Source organism: Mobula hypostoma, chromosome X2 (genome assembly GCF_963921235.1).
Source record: "Mobula hypostoma chromosome X2, sMobHyp1.1, whole genome shotgun sequence".
Classification (NCBI taxonomy): Eukaryota; Metazoa; Chordata; class Chondrichthyes; order Myliobatiformes; family Myliobatidae; genus Mobula; species Mobula hypostoma.
Genome location: NC_086129.1, coordinates 37,380,298 through 37,408,001, shown reverse-complemented (window position 1 = coordinate 37,408,001; position 27,704 = coordinate 37,380,298). Strand labels below are relative to the sequence as shown.

The 27,704-nt window shown below is 47.3% G+C and overlaps 1 protein-coding gene across 7 annotated transcripts in view; it reads left to right on the top strand.

Annotated features, from left to right (window-relative positions):
* The window catches only part of bcl9l (bcl9 like), a 164,600-nt gene extending 137,128 nt beyond the window's left edge, over window positions 1-27,472 (top strand). For 6 of the 7 annotated variants that reach the window (XM_063038116.1, XM_063038118.1, XM_063038112.1 and 3 more), the window contains 6 exons: window positions 2,749-2,871; window positions 3,805-4,015; window positions 4,713-4,812; window positions 9,553-11,881; window positions 22,192-22,416; window positions 25,679-27,472. In XM_063038116.1, the coding sequence (XP_062894186.1) occupies window positions 2,749-2,871; window positions 3,805-4,015; window positions 4,713-4,812; window positions 9,553-11,881; window positions 22,192-22,416; window positions 25,679-26,871 (4,181 nt within the window). In that variant the 3' untranslated portion in view covers window positions 26,872-27,472. The remainder of the gene's footprint in view (window positions 1-2,748; window positions 2,872-3,804; window positions 4,016-4,712; window positions 4,813-9,552; window positions 11,882-22,191; window positions 22,417-25,678) is intronic. The other variant, XM_063038119.1, reaches the window with a different exon arrangement.
* The last annotated feature ends 232 nt before the right edge of the window (window positions 27,473-27,704 follow it).

Genomic DNA, 27,704 nt, shown 5'->3' with positions numbered 1-27,704 from the left:
ACGGAGAGGGGGGCGTGGAAACATAAGAATGTCAGAGGTTTGGTGGAGAAACTGGGTCGAGGTTGATAATAGCTGGGAGTAACAAGCCTTCACTGCATTCCCTCAGCTGGCACTGATTTGTGTCATCTGTCTGTTTCTTGGTGTCCACTCTGTTACCAAGATTCCCTTTGATCTCTGTACCCTTATTGCGAAACGGTAACCTCTGCCTCCGGGCACACCAGCCAAGAGAACCATCCTCTCTGCTTCTCCACCATCAAGCCCCATAGAATTCAGTGAGATCACCTCTTATTCTTCTCCAGTCCATTGAGTCTAGGCCCAGTCTGCATGTTCTCTCCTCATGGAACAAGTTTGCCATTGCAGGAATCAGGCTCGTAACCATAACAAAGTATTTAGATAACCCCATTATTATAACAAAACAGACTCCTCAACTCATTCAGCTCACATTCACACTAATCCTCTTTGATTCTCCCAATGTGCACAATAGTTGTCCCCAGATCCCACCACTTGTCTACACACTAGGGGTAATTTACGTGAGCCACATGTCTCTGGGGTATGAACAGAAGCCAACACACCCTGGGGCACCACGGGAGTGTGGCAGTTAGCCCAGCACTATTACAGCTCGGGGTGTTGGAGTTCGAAATTCAATTCCGACGCCCTCTGTAAGGAGTTTGTATGTTCTCCCTGTGACCACGTGGGTCTCCTCAGTGCTCCAGTTTCCTCCCACGGTCCAAAGACATACCATTTGGTAGGTTAATTGGTGATTGTAAATTGTCCTGCGATTAGGCTAGGGTTAAATCGGTGGGTTGCTGGGTGGTGTGGCTCGTTGGCCTGGAGGAGCCTGTTTCACGCTGTATCTCTAAATAAATAAAAGCCATTTGGTCACAGGGCGTCTGAAATCGGGATTGAACCTGGGTGACTGGAGATATGAGCTGGGCCACCGTGCTGCCCCTGGTATACCAGATGACTTGGTGGGAATGCACCCGTGGACTTGCTGATAACCCTACATCTCCCTGTGCTTCAGAAGCTGCTACTTCTGATGGTATGCATTGTCGCTGGAGCAGCAGAGGCCTGACAGGAGCTTATAACATTCCAAGAGGCATAGATGGGCAACTGGTACCTTTGTCCCAGCGTTGAAATGTCCAACACTAGAAGGCATGCTAGTGAGATGAGATGAGATTAAGGTGAGCTGATTTAAGTTCGAAGGAGATGTATACAGCAATTTTTTTTTACACTGAGTGGTGGGTGTCTGAAGTGTGGTAGTGGAGGCAAATACAAAAGAGGCATTCAGATAGGCACATAGCGGGATGTAGACCTTGTGTAGGTTGAAGGGACTGGTTTAGTTAGGCAGCTAATTATTAGTTTAATTAGTTTATCCAAACATTGTGGGCCTAAGGTCCTGTTTCTATACTGTACTGTTCTATTTTCTATTAGAGTAATGGAGATGTACAAGGATAATTCCAGAGGTTTAGAGCCACAACAGTTTACTCTACAACAGTGCATGGGGAAACAATTAAAAGCAGAGCAATGAAAGAGGCTGGAACTGCAGGGATACAGATATTTCAAAGGGTTGCGGTGGATGAGTCTAATAGACATGGAGAAATGTATTAGACTGAGGACTGCTGTTGATTTGGGTCAGCAGCTGCAAAGTGAAGGGTGAAGTCTGGATATGTTTTAGATGAACTCTGGTTTATGGACAATACTACCAGGGAGGCCAGGCATGAGTGCATTAGAGTTGTCAAGCCGGGAAATAAACTCATGGATGAGAGTTTCAGTAGCAGAGGCTGTTGTCGGGCTTGAAGAGGACACAGCGATCTGCTGCCAAATGAATCAGTTCCATTTTCAGATGATTTCTGGGAAGAGGATGACAGTGGCTTTGGTCTTTCTAGGATGTAAGTGGAAGAAGATAAGGATTCTGCAGACGCTGGAAATCTTGAGTAACACACAAAATGCTGGAGAAACTCAGCATGTCAGGCAGAACCCAATGGAAGGAATAAACAGTCTGACGTTATGGTCTGAGATTCTTCATCAGGGCCTGATTTCACATCCTTCCTATAATGAGACGACCAGAACTGTATTCACTATTCCACATGTGGTTTAACTAGAGTCTTATAGAGCTGCAACATTACCTCTTGGCTCTTGAACTCAATCCCCCAATTTATGAAGGCTGACACACCGTACGCCTTCTTAACCACCCCATCAGCTTGCATGGCAACCTCGAGGGGGTCTATGGACATGGACCCCAAGATCCCTCTGTTTTCCACGCTGTTATGAAACCTGCCATTAACTCTGTGTTCTGCCATTCTACTTTGACCTTCCAAAGTGAATCACTTCACACTTTTCTTCATTGAACTGCATCTGCCACCTATCAACGTCCCATTGTAACCTACGACATCTATGCACCTGAGCAGTACACTCCTCAAATCAGTTTCCCTCTTCCTCCTTCACTCCCAGTTTTCTTCCGTCATGGCTATCAGGAGCTCAAATAGGCAACCATGAGACCTGGCAGAGTATTATCCATTACAGAATTGAGTGGGACACCAAGTTCAAAACAGCCCAGTGATTCCATGGCTTATTGGTTATGGAAGCTTTGATGTGCCTCCATCTGGATGTCTTTAAGCTTTGAGCAGACAGTTAGGGATCTCTAAGGAAAAGGATTCATTTTGTTCTGTGCGTGAGTAAGGTGATCTTCCGATGCAGACAAACTCCAGCTTGTGATCTTGTGCTTATTACTTTGTGCTTCCCTGACAGCAGATGGAGCCCCACGGAGCAAGAGGCGTTGTGTTCTGGAACGCAAGCAGCCATACAGTGGGGATGAGTGGTACTCAGGACCAGACAGTGAGGACGAAGATAAACCTGGAGTGGCTGCCCACAGTAAGTAACACGAGGATCAGTCTCACAAACCCCTTGTGTAAACCAGCCACTCAGTTCGTTAACACATTTCTAAATCTGTTGCTCTCCAATATCTAATTGGATTATCATCCACATCTATCTCCATAATATTTACCTTCCTTTGTCCTTACTTATAAATAAATCTATCGGTCTCAATTTTGAAATTTTCAATTGTTTGTCACTCCAAATAGCTATTTGGGGAGAAAATCATGAACATGAGATTCTGCAGATGCTGGAAATCTTGAGCAACATGCACAAAATACTGGAAGAATTCAGCAAGTCAGGCGGAATCCATGGAAGGGAATGAACAGTGGACATTTTGGGCCGATGCCATTTATCGGGACTGCATTTTCTCTGTGTTGGGGAGAGAATGTTTCCAGTAGCCTTTGTGTGAGGAGTGCTTTTGTGGCAGAAAACCTGAATGGCTTAGCTCTAATCTTAAGGATGCATTCCCTCAGAAGTGGTAGTTCCTGTGCCTTGGGGAGATATTATTATCAGCAGACTTGGGTCACGTCTTGCTGCTTCATCCCCGTCTGACAGAAGTTTGCTGAACCCTGGTCTGCAGTGCCATCTGGTGGCCACTGGCAAAATTTAAGTAAATCCTAAAGTAAGCTGTGTTATATACACACCCAACTCTACACCTGGTCTTTCCCTGTTGTTTCATTTCCCATCTGCTCTGCTTATTTTCTGCCTTGTTTTCCTTCAAGCCCTCTGCCCCTGCGCTGCTTTCCCCATCCATCTCTCCTCCTTCCTACTTTCTGTTTCCATTGGCCATTGGGTGCCGCCTGCAGCAATTCTGAGGGGCACGGTTGCAATGAGTGTCCATAGGGTGGGGAGAATGCCACAGACCCTGTGGGAGGAAGCACCTTGGAAGGATGCCAAACTCAGAATTGACTCTGTGTTTCTTTTGTGCAGATTGTACTGTGGTGGAGTCTGCCCTCTCGGGGGCCGTTCAACCTTCTCCCAGTTCGAACCCCCTCCCAACAGTCAGCGACAGTGCCCCTTCCAACGTTCCTCACAACCCAGCGGGCGGGCCCTGCCTGCGATCAGACAGTGGCAACCCCAGGAACCCCAGCAAACCACCTTCGCAATTTGTTTACGTCTTCACGACTAACCTGGCCAACATGTGAGTGTGTGGAATGGGTGCGACAAAATGCGGCAAAACCCTGGGAGGTCAAGCAGCACTTGCTAAGCTGAGTCTGAGGTTGATGGCAATGAAATTGCTCAACTCCTTGTACACAACTCCAGAAGCCAGGGAGAGGAGAATCAGAGAAAGAATTTGAATTAGGCGTAATAGAATTTTTTAAAACTATACAATTACAAAAATAAAATAAGTGCAGAAAGAGAGGGGGGAAGGGCAATGAAATATTAGAGAAAGTAAATTGAAATAATTAAGCACGGGTGGTTTCAGAACAAGGTAACAATCTTAACAGGTGAGCGACGAGGCTTACACGATATGGGAGAGAGCGCAAGTATGATCTACTCAGTCAGGTATGAACTGAGAGAATCCCCTCACCAGAACTGATTCCAGTGGAGTTGTGTCTCTGACACAATATTCATTCCAAAGATCTGGGGAAAAAAAGATTGGAGGTGGGAGGTGGGGGTTGGGGGGAGACGGTGAGCGATGATTCGGAGAGCAGGACTCGTGCGGATGAAGGTGGATTCACTGAGGGTAGAGAAAGTGGGTCCTGGGAAGGTGGAGTGAGCCGCGGCCATGTAGAGTTTGGGGAAGAGGACGGTGATCCCTGAGGGTTGAGAGTGAGGGGGCAGGATGTGGCATTGAAAATCCTGGCTGCACTTATATATTCTGTGTCGGATGGCAGGGCTGCGGAGGCTGTAATCCAGGGCCGGTCAGACTCGATTGTTGCCTATCACACGCACAACGTGCCTCGCACGAAACTGGAGCAAGTGTACGATAAGAAGGTAGGTGACAATGCAGCAACGACAGAATAGTCCGCAGCAGCTTAAATGTTACATGCCATGCTTTGGGGCTCAACCAGCCCGAGTCATTCAAGTTGCCACTGCAATTTTCCATTTGGGCCTCTCTCCATTTGCACGGATGGCCGAGGGTGAAGGTGGGTTTCATGGATAAGGACTTGGTGGTTTGGGAGGAGAGCTCCATTTTCCTGCTTTAGCTCCATTCCCCTTCATTCTTCCATCTAACAGAAGTCTCAGGCTTTAAGTTCCCACTGGGCCTCGATGTCCCTTGCAAGTGCATGTTCCAGCTTTCTCCTGTAGTTACTTCCTGTGTGGATTCAGAATTGTCTTGCCTGTAGAAGGCAGAACGTGGTAGTAGATGGAGTAGATCTGTGACTAGTGGTGTTACGCAGGATCTCTTCTGATGCTTCTGATTTTTATAATTGACTTAGATGAGGAAATGAAGAGTGTGTTATGAAGTTTTCAGACAATACAAAGTTTGGTGGTGTTCTGGATAATATAGAGACTTTATTGATCCCAAAGGAAGTTAGTGTCACAGTAGCATTACAAGTGCACGGATACACAAATATTAGAAGAAAAGTAAGAAAGGGTTTAAAAAAAAAGTTACCTCAAACAGTCTAACAGGAGGGGGTCATCACTTCCTCAGCTATAGGTTGATTCATTATAGAGCCTAATGGCCGAGGGTAAGAATGACCTCGTATAGCGCTCTTTGGAGCAGTGCAGTTGCCTTAGTCTATTGCTAAAAGTGTTCCTCTGTTCAGCCAAGGTGGCATGCATAGGGTGAGAAACATTGTCCAGAATTGCCAGGACTTTCCAGAGGGTCCTTTGTTCTACTACAGCCTCCAGTGTATCCAGTTTGACTCCTCTAACAGAGCCAGCCTCTCTAATCAGTTTATTGAGCCTGTTGGCATCACCCGTGTTGATGTCATTGCCCTAGCACACCACCGCACGGAAGATTGTACTGGTGACAACAGACTGGTAGAACATGTGAAGGAGAGGCCTGCAGACTCCAAAGAACCTCAGTCTCCTCAGGAAGTAGAGGCGACTCTGGTCCTTCTTGTACACAGCCTCTGTGTTGGTGCTCCACTCATCCAGGTGCACATCCAGGTACTTGTAGGTCCTCACGACATCCACGTCCTCACTATTAATAGTAACGGGGGGCAGTGGAGGCTTGGCCTTCCTAAAGTCCATCACTAAATCCTTTGTCTTACTAATATTGAGCTGCAGGTAATTCAACTTGCACCATTTGACAAAGTCCTCTGCCAGGGCCCTGTGTTCATCCTCCTGTCCTCCCTCTATACACCCAACTATTGCTGAGTCATCAGGGAATTCCACAGATGACATGACCCAGTGTTGAATCTAAAGTACGAGGTATACAGTGTAAACAGGAAGGGGGCCAATAGTAGGACCCCGGTGCTGCTCATAGCCATGTCTGACACACAGCTACGACATACAGGTTGATGTAGGTTATAGCGGGACATTGATAGGATACAGAGCTGGGCTGAGAGGTGGCAGATGGAGTTCAATCTGGAAAAGTATGAAGTGATTCACTTTGGAAGATTGAACTTGAAGGCAGAGTACAGGGTTAATGGCAGCATTCTTAGCAGTGAGGAGGAACAGAGGGATTTTGGGGTCCACGTCCATAGACCCCCCCCAAAGTTGCCATGCAGGTTGATAAGGTGGTTAAAAGAGTATGGTGGTGCGGCCTAGATCAGAGAACATGTCTTCTGAAGAAAGGTTGAGTGAGGTAGAGCTTTTCCCTTTGGAGTGGGAAGAGGATGAGAGGTTAAAAGGTGATATAAGATGATGAGGCATAGACAGAGTGGACAGTCAGAGACTTTTTCCCCAAGTGGCAATGGCTAATATGAGGGGGCTTAATTTTAAGGCGTTTGGAGGAAATATAGGGTGATGTTAAAGGTGTCCTTTATACAGAGAGTGGCGGGTGCATGAAACGCACTGCTGGGCACTGTGGTAGAGGCAGGTGCATCAGAGAGATTTAACTAGGCGCATGGATGAAAAATAGTTATGTGGGAGAGAAGGGTTAGATTGATTTTAGAATTGGTCAAAGGTCAGCTCAACGTCGGGAGCTGAAGGGCCTGTATGGTGCTATCGTGTTCATTGCTCTAAGCTTAGAGGGTTGAGCAAAAGTCAGGTCAAAATGAGTGCATGGATCACGTGATCACAGCCTGAGAGTGGACGGATGGATTGTGGGAGTAGGACGTTTCTGTCTGACAGCGGTGGGATGGGATGTGCATAGTCGATCACACTCAGTGGAATACAGCTGTACAAAGGCATTTGAGTTCAACCCAGATAAGTGTGAGGTGGTTCATTTTGGTAGGTCAAACATGATAGAATATAGTATTAATGGTAAGACTCTTGCCAGTGTGGGGGATCAGAGGGATCTTGGGGTCCGAGTCCATGGGACACTCAAGTCTGCTATGCAGGTTGACCCTGTGGCTAAGAAGGTATATGGTGCATTGGCCTTCATCAATCATGGGATTGAATTTAAAAGCCGAGAGGTAATGTTACAGCTATATAGGACCCTGGTCAGACCCCACTTGAAGTACTGTGCTCAATTCTGGTCGCCTCACTACAGGAAGGACGTGGAAAACATAGAAAGGGTGCAGAGGAGATTTACAAGGATGTTGCCCGGATTGGGGAGCATACCTTATGAGAATAGGTTGAGTGAACTTGGCCTTTTCTCTTTGGAGCGACGGAGGATGAGAGGTGACCTGATAAAGGTGTATAAGATGATGAGGGGCATTGATCGTGTGGGTATTCGGAGGCCTTTTCCCAGGGCTGAAATGGTTGCCATAAGAGGACACAGGTTTAAGGTGCTGGGGAGTAGGTACAGAGGAGATATCAGGGGTAAGTTTTTTTACGCAGAAGGTAGTGAGTGCGTGGAATGGGCTGCCAGCAATGGTGGTGGAGGCGGATACGATAGGGTCTTTTAAGAGACTTTGGGATAGGAGCTTAGAAAAATAGAGGGCTATAGGTAAGCCTAGTAAGGTAAGGACATGTTCGGCACAACTTTGTGGGCCGAAGGGCCTGTATTGTGCTGTAGGTTTTCTATGTTTCTAAAGGCTGAAAATGGCTGCAGAGATGAATTAGTGCAAGGGCATAGAAATACTTGAAAATAAAGATAAGGATTTTGAAACACCTTTTTTTTCCAGATGGGAGTTCATGTCCCATCAGCTATTGAATGTATTTCTGAACAGGACTTCCTGTATGTTAGAGCACAGGCACACAAGCAGCAGAGGGAAGGCTGAGTAAATCTTACAGAAAATGGGTGTGAGGGGAAACCTAAAACAGTTAGCCTGGAGGTAACAAAGGATAGATGAGAACTTTATGAGGAAAAAGACTGCTTCAGGGCTAGGAACAGGTGATGCAGCTTGAGATAATCTTGGTGATCAACAGAATCATGCACTTGCAAGCTCAGTTTGGGGTCATAAGAACATACGAAATAGGAGCAGGAGTCGGCCATCTGGCCCATCGAGCCTGCTCCACCATTCAAAAAGATCATGGCTGATCTGGCCATGGACTCATCTCCACCCACCTGCCTTTTCCCCATAACCCTTAATTCCCCTACTGTGCAAAAATCTATCCAACCTTGTCTTAAAAATATAGTCCTCATCAATAGTCTGGTTTAGAGTCTTATCATGACCAGCAGTGATCTAGACTCTGACAACTACTCGGGATGGGGATAGAGCTATTGGTCAGGGAACAGGGTTCATGGTAAGGCAACAGTAATGATCTGGAAGAAGTTGTGTCTTTCCAGAACAGGATGTCAGGAACGCAATGTTAAAGTACCAAAACTATAACCTCAACATAAAACATAGAACAGTACCACACAGTATAGGCCTGTTCACCTACTCCAAGACCAATCTAGCACTTCCCAACCAATGGTAGAATTGGAAGATGTCAGCATACACATACAGTGTGGCCTCCATATGATGCCAAGACCCTTGGCAAATATCAGTAATGGTAGTGAAAGGGGAGAAGGAACAACGGTCTAGAAAAGAATGAATAAAGTGAAAGAGGAGGACAATGACATGGTCAGTCTGAGTGGACACAGCAGAAGATGACATGGAAGCCATCATTACTATTGTGTCTAATTAGGTCTGACAATGGAGAGAACGTTTAGAGATTAGTCAATAGTTTGGAATATCCAAGAAACAGGGATTGATTCTATTTATGAATCAGTTTGCAAATGTTTCTACTATGGAGGAGCTTTCATTCCAGGTGCTGCCAAAGGGTTTGTTTCTGTATAGCTGGGGAAGGGGGAGTTCTCAGTCACACTTTGTAAAGTCAAAGGTAGCTCCAGGTACACCAATATCAACGCTGCGGCAAATGCACGTACATCTTTAAGCTCAATAATGAAGAATCAGTGCTTAGCGCATGCAGTGTTGCCCAAGCTGGGGTTTGCTGTGACAATTTGGCAAAAACAAAATCACTCTTGTGAGAGACTGTGCACATTTTCATGCAAGTGTGGATGAGTTTGTGAGCCCAACAAGATAGATTTGGAAGAGATAATCTGGTTGTAAATATGTTTCAGCCTTTTCTTCCTTCTCCAGGGTCCCATTGTGTGCAGGGATGGTAGTGAATGAAATAGCGAACCATACTGGGTGTCATTACTTACCCAACGCTGGTGTGTGTGGGTCTGACTGGAAGTACAATATGATGCCAGGGTCATGGAGTAACAGCTTCCCTTCCTCTCACCGACAGGCTTCCCACGCCGCCCAGAAAGGAGCCGGACTTCAGGACCAGCCATCGCGCAGCACACCGCCATCTCGCACGCCCCAGCCACAGTCCCAGCAACAGGGCCAACAGTGCTTACAGGCCCCCAGCTCTCTCCCTCAGGAGGGAGGAGCAGGGCCTGACCCCTTACACTCTGACATGGGTTCCAAACCGATGGAGAGCAATGGCGGAGCAGGGAACCAGCCAGGGAATGCTCACCCCAACATCAGTAACGCCGCCGCCAACCCATTGCAGGGGGTTCCGGGTGATCCAGCCAGTGGGGGAAATGGGGAGACCAGCAATCCAAATGGGAATGTATCATTGGTGATGAACCTGCACGGCAACACCGAAGGCTTGTCCAAGGAGCAGCTGGAGCACAGGGAGCGTTCCTTGCAGACCCTAAGAGATATCGAGAGGCTCCTGTTGCGCAGCAGCGAGAGCGAATTTCCATTGAAGGGCAACTGCGGCCCCAGTGGACAAGGAGATGGGCAGCAGGCAATGAAGAAGCCAGAAGAACCTTTACAGTCCATGATTTCCCAAGGACAGACTTTGAGTGGAGTTGAAGGGCCAAATATGGAGCAAGAGGCAGTACACCACCAAGAGGTGATGCAGCATGACCCCATGGGACAGCAGGTCAGCATGATGATGAATCCGGTCAACCAGGAGAATCTGACTCCAGAGCAAGTGGCCTGGAGGAAGCTTCAGGAGGACTTCTATGAAGAGAAAAGGAGGAAGCAGGAGCAGGCGGTGGTTCAACAAAGAACAATGCAAGAAATGATGATGCAGCGGCCAATGGGAGGTATGATGGTGCGAGGACCTCCCCCGCCCTACCATAGCAAAGCCGGCGACCAGTGGCCGTCTGGCATGGGCAACCGGTTCACGGGCCCCATGGACGTTCCTGAGTCCATGCAACCCCGAGCAACCATGCCTTTCTCTGGGCCCCGCTTTCCCAATAGCCAGATACAGAGGGTTAGTGGATATGGAGGAATGCAGAATATACCGATGGAGGCTTTGGGGCCCATGAACCCAATGCAGCGGACTGTGCGTCCTGGGATGGCCTGGCCAGATGACATGCCACCAATGGGAGGTGGAGGGAACTTCCCCCAAGGTGGCATACCATATCATCCTAGCCAGGGTGATCCCGAGAGGTTCATGAACCCTAGGGCCAGGGAAGAGCTATTGAGGCAACAGCTGATGGAAAAGAGATCCATGGGTATGCAGCGCCCACTGAATCTGAACAACACCAACAGCATTGGTGGCATGAACCAGGGAATAGAGATGGAGCGAATGATGCAGGCACAGAGACAGATGGAGCCAGGAGCCATCTCTGGGATGTTCCCTGGCCAGTTACCTGGCGATAACGTGAGTGGAAATCCAATGGGATTGGATTTTGTTGGATCAAGGGGAATGTTGAGCCCTCCTCTAGGGCAGGCAGGACCCGTGCGTGATATGGACGCGTCGATGGGTCCCGGTAATGTCAATATGAACATGAATGTAAATATGAACATGAACATGAATCTCAATGTCCAGATGACACCTCAGCAGCAGATGATGATGTCACAGAAAATGAGGGCACAGGAAATGATGTCACATCAGGTTTTGACTCCAGAAGAGATGGCGAGAGTCAGGGCACAAAATGGCAGTGGGATGATGGGAGACCCTCAGAAAATGTTGATGCAGTCACAATTTCCTAATCATGGACAACAGGGTTTTCCTGGTGGTCAGGGGCAGTATTCCAATATGTCTCAGGAAGTGAATAACATGGGAAATCCTGGGGAGATGTTTAGTCCTGAACAAGGTCCCATGCCCGTGGGTAGCATGAGCAACACAGCCAGACTGAGCCACATGCAAATGACACCAACTTCAAATCAGTCCAGCAGCCACGGTAATGTGAGCGCGATGCTTCCAGCATCGCAAAGGGGGCTAGGCCGAAGACCCTCTGACCTCACGATCAACATCAATCAAATGAGTTCTCCCAACATGGGTCACCTAAAGTCACCGACCATTAGCCAGGTTCACTCTCCCCTGGTCAGCTCTCCGTCTGCCAACCTCAAGTCACCCCAGACGCCGTCTCAGCTGCCAAACTTGTCATCCGCTAATGCCTCGGGTCCAATCAAGTCTCCCCAGGTCATGAGCTCATCGCTTCCTGTCCGCTCTCCAGCAAGCTCTCCCAGTCGGTTAAAGTCACCGTCAGTGTCTGTTGCCTCACCTGGATGGACCTCATCGCCCAAGACTACCCTTCCAAGTCCTGTGATCAGCCAGGGCAAGCAGCCAATGAGCATGAACTCTTCTGCCCCATTGGGAAACATTGAACAAGGTGAGAAAGGGGGTTGAACTTTTGCACTAATCACTGAGTAGCAATCAAATCTCAAAATTTTATTTATTTTAGCCATGTGTTTTTTTTTCCCCGTTGGAGTCCCCCAACCCACTTCAGACACTAGAATCAGAATCAGGTTTATAATCACTGATGTATGTTGTGAAATTTGTTGTTTTGTGGCAGCAGTACAGTGCAAGATGTAAAAAATTACAGGAAGAATATATTTTAAAAAGTGTAAAGAGAGAGCAAAATAGTCAGGTAGTGTCCATGGGTTCAATAACTGTTCAGAAATCTGATCGCAGAGGGGAAGAAGCTGTTGATCTTTGGGCTCCTGTACCTCCTCCCTGATGGTATTAATGAGAAGAGGGCACGTCCTGGATGGTGTGGGATCTTAGTGATAGGTGATGCTGCCCCGGGGCAGCACCCTTTGAAGATGTCCGCGATGCTGGGGAGCCCAGGCCCATGATGGAGCTGGCTGAGTTTACAACCCTCTGTAGCTTTTTCCGATCCTGTGTAGTGGCCCCTCCCTACCAGTTGGTGACACAACCGGTCAGAATGCTCTTCACAGTGCATCTGTAGTGATTTGCTCGAGTAGTAGAGAAATGCAGCAAGTAGAGCTGCTACTTGACAGCTCCAGTGACCCAGGTTTCACCCTGATCTCCAGTGCTGTACATCCACCTTGTTGACTACTTGGTCCAGAACTGAATGCTCCAGTTTCCTCCATATCCCAAAGGCAGGTTAACTGCTCACTGTTACCTATATTCTATTTGTGTCTTTTGGTTTTTATTTTGGTGTGCTTGTTTTGGGTGGTGAGGTGGAGATGCGTCTCTGCCAAAGGAGGTGTAAGGCGTTCTTTCCCTCCGCTAGCTTCCATGTCAACCTTGGGCAAGGTGTAGCACCTGCTTAGCCCCCCAATCAGGGTCACGTGAAGCCATGGGGGCCGGCAGTGGATGGTCGAATGAGCAGCTGGTGCATATCACAAGTCCTGCTTATGTGACCACTGATTCCAGGCAGACAATCTCTGAAGGGTATTGATAATGGCTGGAGTCACCCATCTTGTAAGGACACTGCCCAAAAGGCAGCAATGGCAAACCACTTCTGTAGAAAATTTTGCCAAGAACAATCATGGTCATGGAAAGACCATGATCGCCCACGTCATACAACACGACACATAATAATGATGATGATGATGTTTTAAACATGAAATAATTGTAGAGTTTACAGACAGACTACTCAACTGCTCCTCCCATTTCTCTTAATCTTATCATTGAATCTTGCACTTCCTCTTCATGTCTGTACCCCTTAACTCCATCTCAGATCTCTGTATGTCAGTTACTCATGAATGTGCCTTTCTACATTCTCTTTGGTTAAAGAAATTTGTCAATTTATTAATGACCATTTCATGTTCATTGGCCCTTGTTTAAGAAGAAGCCATTTTATCGGTAACTACATTGTTAAATCCATTTTTGAGATATGAGATTGCTGTTTAAAATCTCTCCAATTAAGGGTGGAGATGTGTCACTTAATCAAATAAGACTTCACTGCTTCTGTTACCAGACGATGAGACATTGTTTACACCTCTTCCCACTTGAGGGTGCTATTTGCCATGTCCCAGCTGATGGTTCACTCTGCTCCACAGACTTCACCTCAGTACCACAATTACTTGTTCATAACCTCTTACTTATTCGGTTCTCACATTTGTTCTGATTCTACTGAAGTCAGGACCTGTGTCCATTCCCTCAACTTTACAGAGGTGGGAGTGTTATTTATTTACTCTTATTCAGAGATGAGAGTAAATAAATAACACGCGATAACAGGCCCTTCCGGCCTAACGAGCCCGCGCCACCTAGTTACGCCCATGTGACCGATTAACCTCCTCGCCTATACGTCTTTGGAATATGGGAGGAAACTGGAGCACCCGGAGGGAAATCCACGCAGTCACGGGGAGAACGTACAAACTCCTCAGTAATGCAGCGGTAAGCGTAACGCTATTACAGCGCCAGCAACCAGGGTTCATTCCCACTGCTGAGGCAGAGCTGAACCCTGGTTCCTGGCGCTGTAATAGCATTACGCTTACCGCTGCATTACTGCGCCTGGTTTTTGGACGGACAACAGTGTGCCTGGCGGAATCGGTCCCTGGAACTGAGATGGCTGAAGGACAGCTGGATGTCACGGGTATTGTAAAGTGGCAAGCTCGCAGCCAGAGGTCTTGGTCCCCATTTGTACCAATGCCAAAGATAAAAAGAGGGATGAGGTCCTTCAGCAAGAATATATAGAGCTGGTTGAAGATTAAAGAGTAAGATGACTGGATTACATCCAGCGCCCTTTATTCAAGAGAATAAACAACAAGAAAGGGTAGATGAATGTGTGTTTAAAGGGATGGAGTAGATTTCTCGATCACTGCGACTATTGATGGGGAAAGTGGGACCTGCACAAGCTGGACAGGTTGCATCTGAACCAGAACAGGTCCAACATCCTCGAAGGTAACTCTGTGGGGAAGGGTGTAAGTTAATGTAACAGAGGAATAGGACACAGCTGATGTACAGTTGGAGGGAAGGTGCAGTCAAATATGCATTGAATCAAAGGCTTGTGAGTCCAATGTCAGTAGTTCAAAAGTTACTGGAAAAAATTCAGAGTGACAGGATGTATCTGCACTTTGGAAAGGCAGGGATTAATCAAAGATGAGGCTCATTAGAGGGGTGATCCCGTCAGACAAATTTGATTAAATTTTCAGCAGGAACAAGATGTTTTAAATAAAGTCTACTTGAGCTTTAGTAAGGCATTTGACAAGGATTCACATTGGAAGCTAGTTCAAAAGACTAGAGTCTAATTGGAAAATTGGATCCAAAATTGGTTTGATAATTGGAGCCAAAGTGTGATGATGGAGGCATGTTTTTGACATTGGGATCCTGTGACCAGTCATGTGCCACAGGTATCGGTGCCAGAACCCATTCTGTTTGTTATGTGTCATGGTGCGTGCTCACAGGACTGGACCCAAGTGCGGAGGAACGGCAGACTCTCTGTCACGACGGTCGCTGACACCGACTCAACGCAGATGTGGAGGATGTCAGGCTCTGTCATGGTAAGCACTGGCAACGACTTGACCCTGGAAAACCTGGGGCACACCGGATGCTCTCAAGACAGGGCTGGAAAAAACTCGGGACAGACCTGATGCTCTCGAGATTGTGCTGGAAAAACCTGAGGGAGACCTGATACACTCAAGACAGGGCTGGAAAGACCAGGAACAGTGCGCATACAGCTTGGGAACTTTGCATTGCATATGGCTCTTAATTTTGCATTGCATACAGCTCAGGAACTTTGCAATGGGAAGAGCTCGGAAACAGTGCGCATACAGCTTGGAAACTGCATTGCGTACAGATTGGGAATTTTGCGCATATAGTTCGGGAATTTTGCATTACGAACAGTTTGGGAACAGTGCGCATACAGCTTGGGAACTTTGCATTGCGTACAGATTGGGAATTTTGCATATATTTCAGCAATTTTGCATTGCAAACAGCTCAGGAACAGTGCACATACAACTTGGGAACTTTGCATTACGTACAGGTCGGGAACTTGGCGCTTATATTTCAGCAATTTTGCATTGCAAACAGCTCGGTAACAGTGCACATACAACTTGGGAACTTTGCATTGCATACAGATCTGGAACTTTGCACATATAGTTTGGGAATTTTGCATTGCAAACAGCTTGGGAACAGTGCGCATACAGCCTGGGAATTTTGCATTGCATACAGGTCGGGAACTTTGCACATATAGTTTGGGAATTTTGCATTGCAAACAGCTCAGGAACAGTGCACATACAGCCTGGGAACTTTGCATTACGTACAGGTCGGGAACTTTGCACATATAGTTTGGGAATTTTGCATTGCGAACAGCTTGGGAACTTTGCATTGCAAACAGCTCGGGAACAGTGCTCATACAACTTGGGAACTTTGCATTGCATACAGATCGGGAACTTTGCACATATAGTTTCGGAATTTTGCATTGCATACAGCTTGTGAACTTTGCATTGCGTACAGGTCGGGAACTTGGTGCATCTATTTCAGCAATTTTGCATTGCGAACAGCTCGGGGACTTTGCATTGCAAACAGCTCAGGAACAGTGCACATACAGCCTGGGAACTTTTGCATTACGTACAGGTCGGGAACTTTGCACATATAGTTCAGGAACTTTGCATTGCAAACAGCTCAGGAACAGTGCGCATACAGCCTGGGAACTTTGAATTGTGTACGGCTCAGGAACAGAGCACATACAGCTCAGGAACTATATGTTACATACAGCTTGGGAACAGTACGCATACAGCTCGGGAACTTTGCATTGCGAACAGCTCAGATACGGTGCACATACAGTCAGAAACTTTGCATTGCGTACAGCTTGGGAACAGTGTGCATACAGCTCGGAAACTGCATTACATACAGATTGAGAACAGTGTGCATACAGCTTGGGAACTTTGTATTGTGTAGAGATCAGGAAGTTTGCTTTATGTACAACTCGGGTACTTTGCATTGCGAACAGCTTGGGAACAGTGTGCATACAGCTCAGAAACTGCATTACGTATAGATCAGAAACATTGCGCATAAATCTCGAGAACTGCATTACATACAGCTCGGGAACTTTGTATTGCAAACAGCTTGGGAACAGTGCACATACGCTCAGAAACTTTGCATTGTCAATAGCTCAGGAACAGTGTGCATACTGCTCAAACTTTGCATTGCGAATAGCTCGGAAACAGTGCGCATATAGTTCAGAAACTTTGCATTTCGAGTAGCTTGGGAACAGTGTGATACAGCTCTGAAACTGCATTGCAAACAGCTTGAGAACAGTGTGTATGCAGCTTGGGAACAGTGCACATACAGCTCGGGAACTTTGCATTGTGAACAGCTCAGGAACAGTGCACATACAGCCCGGGAACTTTGCATTGTGAACAGCTCAGGAACAGTGCGCATACTGCTCAGAAACTTTGCATTGCAAACAGCTAGGGAACAGTGCGCATACGGCTCGGGAAGTTGCATTGCGTACAGCTTGGAAACTTTGCATACAGCTCGGGAACTTTGCATTGTGAACAGCTCAGGAACAGTGCGCATACTGCACAGGAACTTTGCATTGCGTACAGCTCGGGAACAGTGCGCATACTGCGCAGGAACTTTGCATTGCCTACAGCTCGGGAACAGTGCGCATACTGCGCAGGAACTTTGCATTGCCTACAGCTCGGGAACAGTGCGCATATTGCGCAGGAACTGCATTGCGTACAGCTCGGGAACAGTGCGCATATTGCGCAGGAACTGCATTGCGTACAGCTTGGGAACAGTGCGCATACTGCGCAGGAACTTTGCATTGCGTACAGCTCGGGAACAGTGCACATACTGCACAGGAACTTTGCATTGCGTACAGCTCGGGAACAGTGCGCATATTGCGCAGGAACTGCATTGCCTACAGCTCGGGAACAGTGTGCATACTGCGCAGGAACTTTGCATTGCCTACAGCTCGGGAACAGTGCGCATATTGCGCAGGAACTTTGCATTGCGTACAGCTCGGGAACAGTGCGCATACTGCGCAGGAACTTTGCATTGCGTACAGCTCGGGAACAGTGTGCATATTGCGCAGGAACTGCATTGCGTACAGCTTGGGAACAGTGCGCATATTGCGCAGGAACTTTGCATTGCGTACAGCTCGGGGGAACAGCAGACTATGTCACAGTGATCGCTGGCACCAACGCAACCCAGGAGCGGAAGACCAACTCCCCGTGAAGAGACAGAAACAAGAGGTTTAGACGTAGGAATACCGAAAGAACATTGAAGGCATGACCAAGCAACACCTCAAGACAAATCATTCTCTCAAACACACGGTAGGACTCTGCTAAAACAGAGCACAACAAAAATACCCTTTAAATAATCATAGAGTCCGTGAAACATGTGCTGGTCACAATTAACTTGACAAGATTAAACCAAAAGCCAATATACGAGGGGTGATTGATAAGTTTGTGGCATAAGGTAGAAGGAGTCAATTTTAGAAAGCCTAGCACAATTTATTTTTCAACAGAGACCCCTCCTACATTTACACACTTAGTCCAGCGGTCGTGGAGCATACAGATACCTTCTTTGTAGAAGTGGTCCACAGCAGGGGTGATTAATAAGTCCGTGGCCTAAGGTAGAAGGAGATGAGTTATTAACTTCAAACTTTCTGCATAATCGCTCAGAGTTGAACTGCACATACATGTAACGAGAGCGTCTTGGATCTCCACGTGGTCCACAGCAGGGGTAATTGATAAGTTCGTGGCCTAAGGTAGAAGGAGATGAGTTATACAGCTCTTGTTACATGCACATGCAGTTCAACTCTTTGAGTGAAAATGCAGAAAGTTTGACGTTAATAACTCATCTTCTTCTATCTTAGGCCACAAACTTATCAATCACCTCTGCTGTGGACCACTCCTGGAGGTCCAAGATACCGACTTCTACAAAGAAGGGATCCGTATACTCCACGACCGCTGGACTAAGTGTGTAAATGTAGGAAAAATAAGTGTGCTAGGATTTCTAAAATTGACTCCTTCTACCTTAGGCCACGAACTTATCAATCACCCCTCGTAGGTGCTCCAGAAACCTGGAAGCTCAACACTCTATGGCAAGCCGCAGAGGCCTGCAGGGCTCATGGGAGTTGTGTACATTAATGATTTGGATATTAATGTAGGAGATATGATTATGTTTTTAAATTACACAAAACTTGGTGTGATGGTGTTGGTATTAGTGAGGTAGTTTTGGGTTACAGATGAGCAGAGCAGTGAAGAGTGCTGAACCAGAAGTGGGTTAATTGGTCACATGGGTGTCCGGTTCGTAATCCGGATTAGTGTGAGGCCACACCTTTGGTAGGATATAAAGAGGGCCAAAGAAATACCGAGGAACAGAAAGACCTTGTGTACAAGTCCAAAAATTCTGAAGGAGGCAGCACAGGTTAAAAGGTGGTGAAGAAGGAACAAGAGAATATAAGAGCAAGAAGGTTTTGATACATTGGTTAGAACATCATTGGAGAACATCATATGCAGTTCTGGAAGGATTAGATTGCTCTGGAGAATTGCAGAGGAAATTCACCAGGAAGTTGCTGGAGTGGAGTGTTTGGGTTGTAAGGAAAGACTACATAAGCTGTGTCTGTTTTCCTTGGAAAAGAGGAAGCTGAATAGAACCTGACTGAAGTGTACAATGAGGAGGGAAAACAGGGTAGATAGTAAGAAACATCCCCACAGGAGAGGTATCTTAAAGTAGAGGCCATAAGTTTATGTTTGAGAGTAGAGTGTGGTGGAAATGCAGAATACATTGTCCGAGTGTATGGTGGAGACAGGTACTCTCGCAACATTGAACTGTTATCTATGAATTGCCAAGGCATAGAAGGCTGTGGACTGTGGGGTTAGTCTGAGGCAAGAGGGTGACAGTAGAGGGTTATTGGTTAGTGTGGACATGGTTTCTCTCCTGTTTGACTATAACAGCTGCTTCGTGCTCTCTCTGATGGATCAGGATCAAGTAATAACACCTGAACTGACTGGGCCTCTCCACCAACCCCAGAAGTTGGAGATCAGTTTTACTTACTTATTTTCAGGATCTCAGTCTTCTGCGTAACAGCTAGTACGCTTGTGAAGGTGGCAGTGAGCTCAAAGGTTCATTTATTGTCAAAGCATGTATCCCTATACAACTCTGAAATTTGTCTTTTCCAGATAGCCACAGAACAAAGAAAGGACATGAAAGTCATTCAGAGAGAAACATCAACCCCCCCCCCACCACACACACACAAAAGAGAGCAGAACCCAATCATCAACCCCCAAAATCCCCCTTCTTCTGCACAAAACAGAACAGGAACATTGACCCCCCCCCCAAGAAACAACTCCTCCCCTGCACAAAGAAACTAACAGAACACAACAGAACATCAACCCCTGAACCCCCTCCCCTTGCACAACAAAACAGAAAAGGAACAGGCGATTCAAAATAAAAAGCACAGAATATTAAAACCTTAAGTCTGATAAAGTCCACAGTCCAAAACCGCAATAGTCCAATCCATAAACGCAGAACCATGATACCATTCTACAATGTTGCCAAATTTCATCGAAAGAGAGGGACACCACACGAGCACAGAGGCCTACCCCACCCCCCACCACCGCAGCAAGCCACCCAGCAATAGGCCACTCACAGACTCTTTCTCAGCAGCAATCAAAGGGAAGGAGCTGCCTCTTTAAAAGCTGTAGTCCTTTTGTAGAAGCTTCTACCACAGTGCTATTGGGCAAAACGTTAGGATGCAGAAAAAATTTACAAGGATGTTCCCAGGGGTGGAAGTCTTGTGCTGTAAGGAGAGATTGGATAGGCTGGAACCTTTTAATCTATCGAACAACAATTTACATTAATTCCATTACAACAATTTACACTAATCCCATTTACTGTCCCCACAGTCTCTACCACACACCTATGTACACGGGGTGACTACAACAGGGAATTAACCTCTATGGGATGTGGGGGGGAAACCAGAATACTCTGAGGAAATCCATGAGGTCACAGAGAACGTGCACCAAAAGTCAGTACTGAACTAATGAGGCCACAGCTCTGCCAGCTGTTCCACCATGTTGTGGGAGTAGCCATTGTTCTGTAGATGGCGCACACTGGAACCTCTGTGCCTCAGTGACAGAGAGAATGAATGTTCAGGATGATTGATAGTTGCCCGTCAAGGTACCTGCTTTGTCCTGGCTCATTGGCTCATGCAGCACCCCATCAAGAAATTGGAGGGCATTCCATCACCTGCTGACGAAATTTGTAGATGGTAGGAAGGTCTTGGGATGTCAGGAGATGAGTTACACACTACAGGATACCCAGCCTTGGGCAAATGCTACCCAGAGGTCATGGGCAATCATTGCCCCTCGAATTTGGCTCCTTGGCCCAGGCTTGTGTCTGGAGGTCTGGAGCCAACTTCCGATGCGAAACCACACTGAGCATTGGTGAGTAGGTGTTACTTGATAACAGTGACAACAAAAGTTTCCATCACTTTGCTGGCGACGGCGAGTGTAAGATCAGTACCCCTCCCCTTTACCCACAATATCTCTTCTGATCTCCACGCCTTTTCTCCAACCCAAAAGCACCCTTAATGCTAAAGGTAGAGGTTCAGTACAATTGAGATGATTTATTTCAGATTAACATCAGATGCAGGTGCTGTGACCTCAAAACAAGTTTAGATGCGAGGTGTGAACTCCATTGGTATAGATTCTCAGCTACGTTATTTCACTGATCTGAGGATGGGTGGAGTATTTTGTTTCATGAAGTACTCGGGTTCAGAACTTCTTGCTTCTTTCTTGTTTGAAACCCCAAGGTCAGTCACACATAGTTAACCCTAACCCAGACCCACCCTGAGTAAGGCAGTTCTCACTTCTTCCAGCCAGCCTCCAATAAACTTGCAGACTGAAATAATAAACAATAAAACTCTTCAGAATCTTCACAAACAGCCCTGGTTTCAAGGAGACGCTGTTTCCTGTAAGAGCACCTCAGTGGGAGTCGGTGCCCATGTCAGTGGTGGTGGAGATGCACCCTGTGTGAGTCAGTGTACCAATTCACATTAATTCCTGTACCATGTTCAGAGGGAGTCCCTGGGAAACTACTCCAGTCAGTCTCTGAAAACTGTACCCATGTGAAAATCAGTGCTTATGAGACTGTACTTCAGAGAGCTAGCTCCAGTGAAGCTGTGCATCTGTAGTAGTCTGTTCCTTTGAAACTGTAACTGCAAAATTCTCTCCATGTAAACTGAGAGACGATCTCCTGAGAAGGCAGTGATGCTGTGTTCCAGTGGGTGTGTCAGAGTGTCTCCCAGTGAGAGTCGTATGTTAAACCATACCTCAGTAACTGTCAGTGTACATAGAGGTATATCTTTGGAGAATCAGGTACCCTGGAGATTGCCTGTGAAATTCTGCCAAAATGCAGAGATGAATCCCAGTCTTATTACAGGCCTGTGTGACTTCCCACCATGATGTTCGGTGCCTGTGGGACTGTACCCCTGTGACACTCAGTGCCCGTGGGGCTGCACCCCCATAACAGTCGTTGTCCATGAGAATGTACTCTCGTAATTTCCTATGTAATTCTTTCAGCGTCAGCATCATGCAGGGCAAGGTAAAGAAAAATGTTTCCTCCTGGATCTTTGGTTTCTCACTTTCAGAAAGTGTTCCTGTTCAGTCTGTCAGTCTCATTTCTGTGGGATCTCTCTTTGAATAGTGCACCAAGCTCAGTCAGATTGGAGCATTACTGAGATGTGTTTCGACTTCTCTTCACACCAAACAGGTCCTATTGTCTCCGCCTCTCGCTCTGGCCCTGGCTTGCCTTATAACTCACCGGATTCAACGCCTTCCCAGAATCCACTCTCACTCATGATGTCACAGATGTCCAAGTATGCCATGCCAAGCTCCACCCCGCTTTACCACGACGCGATTAAGACCATTGCCACCTCTGATGACGAGCTGGCCCCAGAGCGATCAATGTCGATGATGCAGCCCACCAGCGTCTCTGGTAAGTGAGCCCACAGAAGAGAGAACCTGTATATGCTTCAGAAACACGTCTTGTCCAGTAAAATACTTCCTAATGTTGACATAAGAAATGTACCAGCCAATTGGGGCAAAAACAGGATCGTGATACATAGACCTGAGAAAGCAACACACACAGAATGCAGGAGGAACTCTGCAGGTCAGACAGCATCTATGGAAATGAATAAACAGTCGATGTTTCAGACTGAGACCCTTCTTCAGGACAGGAAAAGAAGGGATGATGCCAGAATAAAAAAGCTGGGGTGAGGGGAAGGAGGCGAGCTGGAAGGTGATAGGTGAAGCCAGGTGGGTGGGAAAGGTAAGGGGCTGGAGAAGAAGGAATCTGATAGGAGTGGAGAATGGACCATAGGAGGAGGGGACCCACAGGTGAGAAGTGGTAAAAGGTCAGAGTAGGGAATAGAGAAAGGAGGGGGGCAATTTATTTACCAGAAGGAGAAATCAATGTTCGTGCCATCAAGTTGGAGGTTACCCAAATGGAATATAAGGTGTTACTCCTCCACCCCGAGTTATACAATATATAACTAAATAGTTGACTGAACTCTTCTCGGGCTTCCAGCCAGGTACAAATATCAATTATTACCAATGTTTCAATGACAAACTCTGCTGTCTTCATCAGGGATGATGCCTGGGCATGTCTAGTCTGGTGGTATTTATATCCCCATCGTCCGTCCCTCCTGATTGGTTAGTCCTCATCCAATCAGGTTTCTGTTGTTTCACATTGTTTACAATCAAATTTCAGTTCTTAAAGCAAGACCTTCACCTTTGTTAAAAAAAAAAATTTTCTCTAGTTTTATTTCAATGGCTTCCATTGGAATTAGATAGTAAACAAGGTGGGACAGCGGAAACCAGATTGGATGAAGGCTAACCAATCAGGAGGGACGGAGGAAGGGGTATAAATACCTCTGGACTAGACATGCTTAGGCTGATGAAGATGGCAGAGTTTACCATCAAAACGTGGGTTAAAATTGATACCTGTACCCAGCTGGAAGCCTAAGAAGTGTTTATTCATCATATATGCTGGGAAAGCACCAGATCCTTTTATAACAAAATACAGTGGCATGCAAATATTTGGGCACCTCTGGTCAAAATTTCTGTTACTGTGAGTAGAAGATGAACTGATCTCCAAAAGTCATAAAGTTAAAGATGAAACATTCTTTTCAACATTTTAACATTTTAAGCAAGATTAGTGTATTATTTTTGTTTTGTACAATTTTAGAGTGGGGGAAAAAAAGGAAAGGAGCACCATACAAAGGTTTGGGCACCCCAAGAGATTTGAGCTCTCAGATAACATTTACCAAGGTCTCAGACCTTAATTAGCTTGTTAGGGCTATGACTTGTTCACAGTCATCGTTAGGAAAGGCCAGGTGATGCAAATTTCAAAGCTTTATAAATACCGACTCTTCAAATCTCGTCCCATCAATCAGCAACCATGGGCTCCTCTAAGCAGCTGCCTAGTACTCTGAAAATTAAAATAATTGATGCCCACAAGGCAGGAGAAGGCTATAAGGAGATAGCAAAGCATTTTCAGGTAGCTGTTTCCTCAGTTCATAATGTAATTAAGAAATGGCAGTTAACAGGAATGGTGGAGGTCAAGTTGAGGTCTGGAAGACTGAGAGAACTACTCGTAGAATTGCTAGAAAGGCAAATCAAAACCCCCGTTTGACTGCAAAAGACCTTCAGGAAGATTTAGCAGACTTTGGAGTGGTGGTGCACTGTTCTCCTGTGCAGCGACACCTGCACAAATATGACTTTCATGGAAAAGTCATCAGAAGAAAACCTTTCCTGCGTCCTCACCACAAAATTCATATAACCATATAACAATTACAGCACAGAAACAGGCCATCTCGGCCCTTCTAGTCCGTACTGAACTCTTACTCTCACCTAGTCCCACCGACCTGCACTCAGCCCATAACCCTCCATTCCTTTCCTGTACATATAGCTGTCCAGTTTAACTTTAAACGACAACAGCGAACCTACCTCAACCACTTTTGCTGAAAGTTCGTTCCACACAGCTCCACTCTCTGAGTAAAGAAGTTCCCCCTCATGTTAAATTCAGCGTCAGAAGTTTGCAAAGGAACATCTAAACAAGCCTGATGCATTTTGGAAACAAGTCCTGTGGACTGATGAAGTTAAAATACAACTTTTTGGCCGCAATGAGCAAAGGTATGTTTGGAGAAAAAAGAGTGCAGAATTTCATGAAAAGAACACCTCTCCAACTGTTAAGCACGGGGGTGGATCGATCATGCTTTGGGCTTGTGTTGCAGCCAGTGGCACGGGGAACATTTCACTGGTAGAGGGAAGAATGAATTCAATTAAATACCAGCAAATTCTGGAAGCAAACATCACACCGTCTGTAAAAAAGTTGAAGATGAAAAGAGGATGGCTTCCACAACAGGATAATGATCCTAAACACACCTCAAAATCCACAATGGACTACCTCAAGAGGCACAAGCTGAAGGTTTTGCCATGGCCCTCACAGTCCCCCGACCTAAACATCATCAAAAATCTGTGGATAGACCTCAAAAGAGCAGTGCATGCAAGACAACCCAAGAATCTCACAGAACTAGAAGCCTTTTGCAAGGAAGAATGGGCGAAAATCCCCCAAACAAGAATTGAAAGACTCTTAGCTGGCTACAGAAAGCATTTACAAGCTGTGATACTTGCCAAAGGGGGTGTTACTAAGTACTGCCATGCAGGGTGCCCAAACTTTTGCTTTGGGCCCTTTTCCTTTTTTGTTATTTTGAAACTGTAAAAGATGGAAATAAAAAAAAAGTAATCTTGCTTAAAATATTAAAGAAATGTGTCATCTAACTTTATGCCTTTTGGAAATCAGTTCATCTTTTACTCAGCTATTCACAGTAACAGAAATTTTGACCAGGGGTGCCCAAACTTTTGCATGCCACTGTAATCTTTCCCAGTGAAGTATGTCCAGGTTTAAATATTGGCCTCAACAGCAAAGCAATCTTCCTAACGCTACTTTCTTGGTACTTTTAAGTTTGTTTATTCTGCTCCCTTACTCTAGCTCCCTTTTTTACTGTCCGTCTTCCTTCGAAGATACTTCAGAAAGCCTAGCTCAGTTAACGATCCGGTCACTTGTCCTAATATCTGGCTTGATTTGATTTGCAAATTAGCATAGGGCATTCTTATCCAGTTAGACGGAAGCTATGACTTAGGTTGCTGGCGTGTGGAATGGGATTTTGTTGACACCTTTTTCAATTCCTTTGCAGGAATGACTGGAAGCCAGAATCCGCAGCCGCATATGGTGTCTCAGAGTGTGGTAGGGCCAGGGTCTGCCAACAGCCCCCTGGCAATGAACATGGTGGGGCATCCATTGTCCCATGAACCGCCAGCCCCCATGATGCCATCTCCTGGCATGATGGGACCCAGCATCCCCATGCATGAGGGGCATGGCCCTGGAATGACTGTACAAAGCCCCATGATGGTGCACCCACCCCAGGATTCACTGGGGCAAGCCTGTGGCTCAGTAACTGGCAGTGGTTCCCAGATGCTACCTCAGAACCCCATGGTCCTCCAGCGAATGCAGCACCAACCCCACAACACTCTGCAGTCCCCGGGTTCCGGGATGCAACAGGGCTACCCCCCAGGGATGGCCATGCCCCACGAGGAAGCTGTCCCGCCCCACGGGGTCCCCGCTGGCCCGGCCCCTGCTCAGCCACAGCAGCAGCCCCCGCCGCCCCCCCCTCCACCTCCACACTTGATGGCCAAGAACGTGTCGAGCCGAGCTGGAGGCGAAGGCTACCAGCTGTCGGGAGTGGCCTCAGTCCTCAACGACCCTGAGCTGCAGGACGTTATCCGCCCCTCAGCAAGTGGGATTCCAGAGTTCAACCTGTCGCGCATCATTCCTTCGGAGAGACCCAGCAGCACGCTGCAGTATTTCCCCAAAGGAGAATCCCAGGCGTCAAAAGCCCCATCTTCCAACCCTCACCTCATGAACCTTCAGAGCATGATGTTGGAGCAGGGTCCCGCGAGCAGACCCAACCTTCCAGGACAACAGCAGCCACCACCACCGCAGCAGCAGCAACAGCAGGTGGTGCAGAGGGGCCTGAGCATGCACATTTTCCATCCGGGGCAGGTGCCAGGGCCCATGATGGCAAGGACAGGCATGCCAGGCCAGCACGGTGTAATGAGCAGCAGTCTGCACCAGGTTCTCATGTCTCCACAGCAGAGCCTGATGGCCCAACAGAACATGATGCTACAAACCAAGCAGAGGAGCCTCTCGCTGTCGGGGGAGATGTACGGACAGGGCGGTCACATGCTTCCTCCGCAGGTGGGCATGCTGGGAACGCCGCCCCACCAAAGTATGATGTTCCCTCAGCAGTTGAGACAGAGGAGCATGTCCTTAGATGTACCCATCACCTTTGTACCAGAACCAGGGAACACTGCCAACATGCCCTTCTAGCTCCTCTCATCGACTTTTCGTACAACTAGGATTTATGCAAGTCATGAAGCGACAGTGGTGGGAAAATAAAAATAATTTTATTACGAAAAGTGAGGCCCGGAACTGAGGAGTCAAAGAGTTTATACCAAGGCGGGGCTGGAAGGTGGGGTGGGGGGTGGGGTTGGAAGTGTGGGAGTCAAAGATTATTTTTTAACAGAGTGAGCTCGGCTGAAAGACTTCCAGACATTTGCGTTTTCAATTTTAATTTTTTAAAATTTTTCTCTCTCTTTCCCTTTTCCCCCTCTGCCCCTAGCCCCTCACACTCTCCACTCCCTAGCCCCCCCTCGCGCTTTCTACTCTCCGCAACCTCTCTGCTCCCCGGACCCCCCTCCCCCGGCGCGTGACCTCTCCGATCCCCGGACCCCCGACCCCCTGGCGCGTGACCTCTCCGATCCCCGGACCCCCCACCCCCCGGCACGTGACCTCTCCAATCCCCGGACCGCCCCCCCCCAGCGCGTGACCTCTACGATCCCCAGATCACCCCCTCGCGTGACCTCTCCGACTCCCAGACCCCCCCACGTGACCTCTCTGATCCCCAGACCCCCCTCGCGTGACCTCTCTGATCCCCAGACCCCCCCGCGTGACCTCTCCGATCCCCAGACCCCCCCCTCGCGTGACCTCTCTGATCCCCAGACCCCCCCCCGCGTGACCTCTCTGATCCCCAGACCCCCCCCCTCACGTGACCTCTCTGATCCCCAGACCCCCCCCCGCGTGACCTCTCTGATCCCCAGACCCCCCCCTCACGTGACCTCTCTAATCCCCGGACCCCCTGCCCCCCCGCGTGACCTCTCTAC